Source organism: Tupaia chinensis, unplaced genomic scaffold (assembly GCF_000334495.1).
Source record: "Tupaia chinensis unplaced genomic scaffold, TupChi_1.0 Scaffold142100_1, whole genome shotgun sequence".
Taxonomy (NCBI): Eukaryota; Metazoa; Chordata; class Mammalia; order Scandentia; family Tupaiidae; genus Tupaia; species Tupaia belangeri.
In genome coordinates this window covers 504,458-513,322 of record NW_006201951.1, presented here as the reverse complement: position 1 = coordinate 513,322, position 8,865 = coordinate 504,458, and the positions used below count along the sequence as shown (strand labels likewise).

At 62.1% G+C, this 8,865-nt stretch overlaps 2 protein-coding genes across 2 annotated transcripts in view; both read right to left on the bottom strand.

The window, feature by feature from the left end:
- Positions 1-4,335, bottom strand: part of ENTPD8 (ectonucleoside triphosphate diphosphohydrolase 8) — a 7,332-nt gene extending 2,997 nt beyond the window's left edge. The window contains exons 1-8 of the mRNA XM_027766270.1: positions 3,323-4,335; positions 1,835-1,985; positions 1,639-1,756; positions 703-853; positions 464-623; positions 248-381; positions 108-204; positions 9-37 (exon numbers count right to left, since the gene is read on the bottom strand). Of these exons, the coding sequence (XP_027622071.1) occupies positions 9-37; positions 108-204; positions 248-381; positions 464-623; positions 703-853; positions 1,639-1,756; positions 1,835-1,960 (815 nt within the window). The 5' untranslated portion in view covers positions 1,961-1,985; positions 3,323-4,335. The remainder of the gene's footprint in view (positions 1-8; positions 38-107; positions 205-247; positions 382-463; positions 624-702; positions 854-1,638; positions 1,757-1,834; positions 1,986-3,322) is intronic.
- Positions 4,336-7,803: 3,468 nt separating this feature from the next.
- Positions 7,804-8,865, bottom strand: part of NSMF (NMDA receptor synaptonuclear signaling and neuronal migration factor) — a 34,951-nt gene continuing 33,889 nt past the window's right edge. The window contains 1 exon segment of the mRNA XM_006163361.2: positions 7,804-8,857. Coding sequence (XP_006163423.2) covers positions 8,760-8,857 — 98 coding nt within the window. The 3' untranslated portion in view covers positions 7,804-8,759.

Sequence of the window (8,865 nt, the reverse complement as noted above, 5' to 3'; positions counted from 1 at the left end):
GGTGGCGCGGGTGGCGCAGGAGGGCCGCTGGGCTGCTCTGCGGGGAGGGCAGGCCGTGAGCACCCGCCCGGAGCCCGTCCCCCAGCCTTCCAAACCGCCAGCCTGACCTGCACCAGCCCAGCCAGGAGTCTGGCCAGCATCTGGTCACGTCCAAAGCAGAGGTGGCTATGGGTGTAGATGCTGTGGGAGTAGCCGTAGAGGCGGGAGGGGGGCCGGGGGGTCTCAGCCCGGATAGCCGTAGAGGCGGAAGGAGGCCTGGGTGCTCTCGTCCAGGATGGGGCCCTCTGGTGTGAAGGCAATCTGGGTGGAGGCCCCTCCCAGGTCCAGGGCGCCCGCCAGCACGCCCTCCGGGGGCCGGATCCACTCCCCAGAGAAGGAGTACTGAGTACAGACACGTGTCAGGCCCGGACAGCCCTGCGGCCAGGCCTTGGGCGAGCCGGCCCCGCCCTGGGGCTGCAAGCACCTGGACCAGCCTCCCCAGCAAGTAGTTGATGGTGATCCAGCCAAAGGCACCTTCGTCCCGGCCGGCCAGGAGCTCAGCGCCCTGGAAGTCCACAGGAGACTGGCTGAGGGTGCGGCTGACTGCGGCAAAGATGTCCCTCGCCTGAGAGCTGTTCTTCCGGCTGCAGAGAGGACCAGGCCAGCTGGTTGGGAGCCCCGCCTCGCCGCCCGCCTCGCCACCCCTTTGCACAGAAGCCTCACCTGAGCAGCCTCATCCCTGCGGTGGCCCCCAGGAACATGGGCGTTTCTCTGTGCTGAGCCTGGGGGATCAGGGCCAGTGCCTCCCCCAGGCAGGCCTGCAGGCTCTCTCCGGCCTGTGCAGGCTCGGAGGTGTAGGAGGAGATTCCAGGCCCTGCAACACGGCGCCCCGCACATGCGTGTGCACACGGCGCCCTGCACATCTGTGTGCTCACGGCGCCCTGCACATGCGTGTGCTCACAGTGCCCTGCACAGTGGCTCCGAACCCCAGGGCCGGTCTGGCCGAAAGGTCCAGTACTGTTTGGCAGTAAGCCCCCCATACCCCTGCCCTCGCCTTGCCAGAGAATTCGGGAACCAGGTCTGTCCAGGTACTAGTGAAGGTGACGAGACACGACCATCCTGGACCCTGGAGGGCCTTCACTCAGGTGTCTTCGTGAGAGGAAGGGAGGAGATTTGAGACATGGAAGAGGGCAGCAGTCCGGTCATGCGCTGCCAGCCCAGGGGAGGCCCGAAGAGCACTCCTGGAGCCTCCAGAGGGAGCTGAGCCACGACTGCGTCTGGGTTTCCGAAGCCGACCTCCAGGACAAGACCCAAGGCGCAGCTCGGCTCATGTGCTTTGTCACCGGAGGCCCCAGGAAGCAGGTCAGGAGGGCAGGCCCCCACAGCTAGCCGCGAACAACACGTGGGGCAGGGACGGGGGGCTCACAGGACAGACCGGTCGAGGCCCCTGGGGGGAACAAGGGCTTGCCCGGCACTCACTGCCCAGCGGAGGACCTTGGCTGGGCCCCTTAACTCTCTGGGCGCCTTCCCTTTAGCTGGGTGTGCAGAGGGAGGGGGATGCAGCTCTTACCTGGCACTGGGTGGACCTGCGACACCCCCCGACCCCTGCCCAGCTGGACTCCCTGTGGCCAGCCCCACTGCCCAGAGCTGCTCACTGACCTTCCACCCGGCAGGCCAGGGCCTGGCTGACCACACCAGTGTTGTTCTGCTTGTCTGCCGGCCACCGGTACACGAACAGGGCCGTGTGGGAGGAGCCCGCATCAAACACGATCCCGAACTGGGGGGCAGCCCTGGGTTAGGAGGCCTTGAGGCCCCCAGCAGCCCCCACAGCCCTGCCTCCCCCAATCCGCCTCACCTTGGTGTCTGCGGGCAGGAGGACGTTGGTGGCCTCCACCAGGATGAGAATGAGCACTGAGAGGCCCGAGGCTGCTGCTGCCCCCAGCAGGGCCATGAAGACCTGCTCCTTGCGGGACAGCCTCATGGTGGGGTTGCTGGCACCTGTGGGGCTGCACAGCAGGGCATTCATGGTACCCTCTAGAGGCCAACACACCCCAGCCCTTGTGGGCAGACCCCTGACATGCGGCCCCCCAGGTGTGGCCCCCCAGGTGCAGATCCCCCAGGTGCAGAACCCCCAGGTGCAGACCCCCTGAGGTGTGGACCCTCTACACTCTGCCTCTCCCAGTGCGGCCTTCTCGAGGTGAAGCCCCCCCAAGTGCAGCCCCCACCAAGGTGCAGTCCCCCCTGAAGCCACTTGCCCTGACGCCTCCTTGGGACTCAGAGCTCCCCTGGGTAGGGTCAGCAGGCAGGGCCTGCTACAGTTGGCCTGCCCAGGTTGTGTGGGTCCAGGGGCCTCTGCTAGGGCCACAGCCCAAGGACCAGGAGAGCCCCTCCTGGGGCTACTTTCTGTCCCCTACCCTCCGCGTGTCCTGTGGCAGCCCGCTCTCCCCTCGCCCAGCTCTACCCCGCAGCTTCTCTCTGGGAGCCCGTGGTCAGGTCTGAGCCAGGGGACAGGTGGCCACGGCATAGCCCACGGGAACTCTACTGTCGCCTGCAGGCACCTTCTCCCTAGAGGACCCAGTGCATGTTCCCTCACACAGGCCTCTGGTTTCTGTTTGAAAACCTGACCTTGAATTTCTCTAATCTGATTTTGAAACCTTTGAGCTGGCTCCAGACGCTCCCTGGACAGCTGGCCAGGACTGACCCAGGAATGCGTTCACGTGGGGCCCAGCGCTGTCCCCAGCCAAGATGTCCAGTTGGTGGTTGTGGCACCCACGTCTTCTGGGCCAAGAGGTCTGGCAAGGGGTCTCGGCCCCACCTGCTGGAGCCCCCAGTGCAGCCTACTTTAGACCCCCCACGCTCTGAGGCCCATAGGGCTGGCATGATGCAGTGCCTCCTTGGAGGGTCCCTGCACACCACCCGAGCCCAGAGGCCTGCAGGGCCTGGGGGCACGGGGACAGGTAACCTACCCAGACAAAACCCAGCCTTTGTCCCTAACCAGCACCTCATACAGACAACCAGGTGACAGGCAGGGACTCCAGGCCTGAGTCAGCAGCAGGGGTTTCCCCCACAACCCCCAGCAGGACAGCCCCCCCAGGCCAGGACATACCCTCCACCCCATCAGGACAGATCTCCTGAGCAAGAACAGACAGTGCCCCCCAGGCCAGGAGGCCAGGACTGCGCTCCCCCCCAACCAGGACAGACCACACCCAACATCCGGCTGCCAGGAGAGCAGCCCCCAGGCCAACACAGACCACACCCCCAGGGAGGACAGCGTCCCAGGGGAGGACATCGCCCCAGGGGAGGACAGCACTCCCAGGGAGGCCCGCCCCCTGGGGACCCTCACCTGGGCTGGCAGACCTTCGAGACAAGCTAGGAGGAAGCACTTCGCTGCCGCTCTGCCCTCCGGCTCCTGCTCGGCCTCCCCACCCCAGCCAGACCCCGCCCAGCTGGACCTGAGTCCGCCAGACAGCCCAGGGCGGGGCTTGTCGATGGCCAGGAGCCATGCCACGCCCCCAGGAGAGGGGTGCTGAGTGAGGGCGGCGCCCTAGGGGGATGGTCTCCCTTAGGCGAACCCCACCTCTCCTGGTGCGGACTTTGCCCAGTCCCCTTCCGCAGACTCCAGGCTCAGGCCCGGCCAGGGCTGCTGAGCAGCAGGCGGGAAGCGGTGGCGAAATCACCTCTTCCAGGCCTGCAGATCCGCCGGGCCGGCGTCCAGGCTACTGTACAGGATGCAAGGTTTAGGCGAGGGGCATTTCCTCTGCATGAGGGTGGCCAGCAGGTGGCGCGGTGGTTAAGGTCCTGGACTCACGTGGTTAATGGTGATTCAACTCTTGAACCAGGCGGCTCGCTTTCTCACTTTCCCTCACTCTGTGGTCGAAGAATAATAACAGATTTTTAAAAAGATCATCAGCCAGGTTGCTGCCGGTCTCTCTGCAGACTGCTCTCTCGTCCCTGCTCTGTCCTGATCACTGTGGTCACATGTCCAACCTCAGAACTGCACAGTGCAGAGTCCTCTGAGTCACTCCTCCGTTTCAAAACTGTCCTTAGCTATTCTAGCCCCTCTGCCCATCCATATAAATGTCACAATCAGCCTCTCTGTATCAACCAAAATATAAAAATATGGTCCTTTTCTGTTGCTATTGCATCAAACCTATGGTCCCTGGGCAGAAGTGGCATCACAAAATGTGTCTCTCTATTTACTTGGGTTTTCAAAAGAGCCTTTTTCATGAATGCTTTCCAGTTAACAGACTCGGTGCATGTCTTGTTAGCCACACGGGCACTTTGTGGTGGGAGCCTACAGTGGGTGGTGTGTTTTCCTTTGGCCGTAGGGTGTGTGCACTCACCAGAGAGATGGAGAGAGAGAGAGTGAGAAATCACCTCCCAGGGTGGATGGCCATGCTTCAATCCCTTCTCCACTCGTCAGCCTCCTCCTGGGATTTTGGGCATGTCTGCCTTCACCACCACACCACCTACTGGTCCAGCAGCAGTGTTTAATTTTGCTTTGTTTGAGAGTTTTTTTATTGTTATTATAGAGTGCATGTGTTCACCAGAGAGATAGAAAGAGACAGAGAGACAGAGAGCGAGAAATCACCCCTCAGGGGGATGGCCACGCTGCAATCCCTTCTCCTCCATTCTCTTCTCGGGATCTTGGGCACGCACGCACACGCACCCGAAATGAGTTTCAAGTGGATGGATCCAGGACTCACATCTTGGTTGGCCATGTGGAAGTCCAGTATCTTGACCACCACGCCACCTGCTGGCCCTGCGAGTACTGCTGCTCTTACACTCAGTTTCCAATTGGTCTTTAGTAGTGTATAGATGTCCGATTGGTTTTGTGTATCGGCTTTGTACCCCACGGCCTTGCTGAGCTCACTCGTGAGTTGTAAGAATTTGTGTGTAGGTTTCCTAGGATTTTGATGAAGACAATCATTGTCTATAAATAGGAATGGCTTCATTCACTCCTCTCCAAAAGCGTTCTGCCTCCTGTTGTTCAAAATTCCTTTAGTAGCATTATTTTTTAGTTTGCTATCGAGTATGTGCACTTGCTATAGAGAGACAGAGGAAAAGTAAGAAATCCCCGCCAGGGTGGATGGCCACGCTACAATCCCTTCTCCTCCACTCTCTGTCTGGGTTTTTGGGCACGCACATACACAGACTTGGCATTATTTTCAGGCCACTGGGTCCAGGACTCAAACCATGGTCAGCCATGTGAATTCAGTTTCTAACTACCACACCAGTAGCCGGCCCCCACCCTATCCCCAGTGTGTTTTTTAAGCTGTTGGGTCCAGGACTTGAACTGCTCAGGTGGTCATGTGGGATACAGTGGTCCCAACCTCCACACCATCTGCTGGCCCCTGTTTCCATTATATTATTACTTTTTCTTGCCTTATTGCACTGGCTAAGACGTCCAGTACCATGTTCAGCAGAAGGGTAAGAATGGACATCTTTGACTTACCCCAGTGTTAAGGAAAAGCACTGTGTTCACCATCGATGTGTTGCGTAGGCACCCGTTATCAAGCTGAGGAAGTTCCCTCCTGTTCTAGCTTGCCAGGGGCCCATCCTGAATAGAAGCTCCATGTACCTGTGCAGTGCTGCTCACCCGCTCTGCTCAGGTCCTTCTGGTGAGTCACCTCCCATGGTCGCCCGTGCTTCCGTCCAGCCTGTGCCACGGACTCTACACAGAACCCCAAAGGACGGGGCTGAAGAGCTCCAGATAGAAGAACTGAGCACAGGTGGTCTTGGAGGGTGGTGCACCCAGGGAGGGCGTGAGCCCCATGCCCTGTCCCTTCTATGTCTTTCTGCTTTGTCTCCCTGAAGCACCGTTTCTAGCAGGCCGGCAAATGCAGGCGTTTCTGGGTTCTGTGAGCCACACTAGCAGAGATGGAGCCCGAAGGGGTCGGTCCTATATACCAGAACCCCAGTGCAGAGCCAGCCTGTCAGAAACGGGCAGCCTAGGGCCTGAGCCCTCCACCTGTGGGACCGCAGGTCAGCACCAAACGGCCTTCGAGGTGACCCAGGGCTGCGGCCTGGGGGTGGGGGTCCCAGTCAGCCAGACAGTGCCAATGAGAGAAGAGCCGCATACCAGACTGAGCAGCCATGATGACCCCGAAAACGATGCGAGAGAAGAGCCTCGGAGAGACTGCACAGCAGGGAGCGACGGCAGAGATAGCGAGTGGGGCCATGGCTCCGCTGCACCACAGGGCTGTCCCGCGGTGTGTGCCCGGCCTCCGCGCCACTGGACAAGCACACGGAACTCCGCAGCCTCTGCGCCGCCCAGTGGAGGGGCTGGGAACAGCCGGCTGGCCACTCAGGTCACATGCCTCCGCGGAGGGAGGGGCAGGGCTCATGACACCTCTGAGGGAGCCTGTCTGCCCCCCAGGACCACGTCAGCATGCGAGACACACTCGCCTGACAGAACTTCCCTCTAGGCCACACCCAGGCCCCCCTTCCAGGCCGGGCCTGCTGCGGGCTGGGGGAGGTGGACAGCAGCCGCCCCACTGGCTATGACCTGCTCGCTTTGAGCAGGTGCCACGTGGGCCTCCTGCGGTTGGCCAGCTCCTCAGCTCTCAGCCTCCAGGACAGCCTGTGTCCGCCCTGGCAGCCACCGCACGGCCAGCTATGCCCGAGGAGCGAGGCCGAAGGGAGGGTACGCAGGCTTGTGCTTCAGAGCTGATGGGACAGTGTGGTCTGAAAAGGCTCTGGCAATTCGTGTATTTGTGGTGACCTCCTCACGTGTTCGCCGGCCAGGGTGGTGTTAACCATTTACCATTTCTGCCAAACTCACAGGCAGGAAGCGATGGCCTGTCACCTGTTGGCTGTTCAATTCCTGACTTCCCCCAAGGACCTACTGGCTGCCCGGTCTCTGCCCCTGCCAGTTACTTCTGCACTTCGCTTTCTCCTACTGGCTTGTCTTTTCATGGTGTATAAAACTTTTTGCCTTAGGTTGGGGGGAGAATCAGTGAAAAGGGAAATGAGGAATCACCCCCAGGGGGACAGCCCCTCCACAATTCCTTCTCCTCCACTCTCCTCCCCAGTTCTTGGGCACACACCCACATGTGCACCGCATATTTCAAGGCACCAAGTCCCGCCCGTGGCCGCCGGGTAGGATTCCGTGCACTCCGGTGTGCCCTGCAGCTCTCAGGCCCACCACCACCGCCAATTTCCCATCCTGGCAGCTCCTGTGCTGGGCCGCAGGTGGGGGTGGAGGGCGGGGCCCGCGCTGCGTGCTGCCTTCATGTGTGCTGAGCGTGTTCCACTGCAGGCAGTGGGCACGAGGGCTGACCACGGACTGGAGCAGGGTCTGGTAGAGCCTGGCAGGGCCGTGTCTGTCGGTCCGGCTGAGAGCTCAGGAGGGCAGGTGATGCCTACACCCACCTCTGAGCAACATGTGGGTGTGGGGTCTCGAATCCTGTCACGTGGAGCCCCGGCTGGGACGTCCCCACAGGCTGCATGAGTGACCCAAGTCACCCCACATCTAAGTGTGTGCAATTAAGCCTAAGCCCGGAGGCCTGTGTGTTCCTCAAACTCTGTATCCCCAGGACCCAGCAGGGGGCAACCACCGGCTGTATGGCTCCCAGGTAGGAGCGCTTTGTCCATGTGGACACCGGTGGCCACTCTGCCCTCCCTAAGCCTCCGTGGCTTTAGTGGGTCCAGCTGGCCCTAGGGTCACCCCCTGGGGTGGGCAGCCATCAGTGCCCAGGGCCAGAGGAGGCAGTGGCAGGGGAATACACAGTCTGCTTTCAGCCCTTCCCACAACCGCGTCCTCCAGCCCAACTCTGTCCAGCCTGGGCGGGCACAGGGGACACCAAAAGAGCCAAGCAGCGGTCGCAGCGGAGGTCGGGTTTAATGGTCACTCTAGGGGATCGTACATTGCTCAGAGTCCAGCACTGTCTGGCCCTCCCTTGGCCAGGGACACAGCCAGGTGTCCTCAGACCCAGGCTCTACCAAAGGGGGGCCTGCCCCCAGGCCCCAGCTATGTACAAGAGAGCGTGCCTTGCAAGGCCCTGGCAACGGAGGAAGCCCCATGCCAAGCCGGGCCCCGGCCACTAGCTACTTGGCTCTTGGGGCTGGGGTGCTGGGTCCAGGCACCCCCCCAGTAGTGCAGGGAGAGGGGCTCACCGCCCAGGGCGCAGCCCCGGCAGGGCCCCGCCAAGCCCCAGGCCGTGTGTGCTGGGCAGGATCTGGGCTTAGGCTGCACAGCAGCGAGGCGAGCCGGATGGTCCGGCAGCTGGGGCTGGGCTGGGGGGAGGGAAGGCCAGGTCCCTGTCTCCTGCTACCCAGGCCGCTGGCTGGGCTGGCGTGGCTGAGGTCAGAGTAAGCAGGGGAGTGGTTACAGGGGTGAGAGCACACACAGTAAGAGCCTCGGCCAGTGTGGACGCCAGGCGGGGTGACGCCAGCCTCAGACAGCCACCCTGGTGCTGGTGATCAGGTACAGGGCACGGGGTGCTGAGCACCCGCCGGGCCGCCGAGTGCCGCCGGTGCCAGAATCAGCAGCAGAGGGCCTGACCAGGTGGCCCCTGGCGCTGCTCCCCTGGCGGGTCGGGCATAGGGCTGCACTTGTTCCTAGGCGGTGCTGCAGCCTCTAGGCGAGGGCGAGGCACGGGCCAGCCGGGGCCTGGCGGTGAGCATCCAGGGGCCTCAGGGCGAAGCTTCCCACCGGCCCACAGGCCTCCAGGGCCCTCGGCACAGTGAGGACCAGGCCACGCCAGAGAGGACCTGAGCAGCGTGGGGACCTGAAGCAGCTCTGCGGCCCCAGGACCCCAGGCAAGGCGGGCGGCTCCTCACAGGACGTCGTCGAAGCCCAGCAGCTTAGAGTGCTGGCGGCTCTTCCAGAGGCGGTACAGCCGGAAGTCGAAGTAGGTCTCGATCATCTGCTTCCCTGGGGGG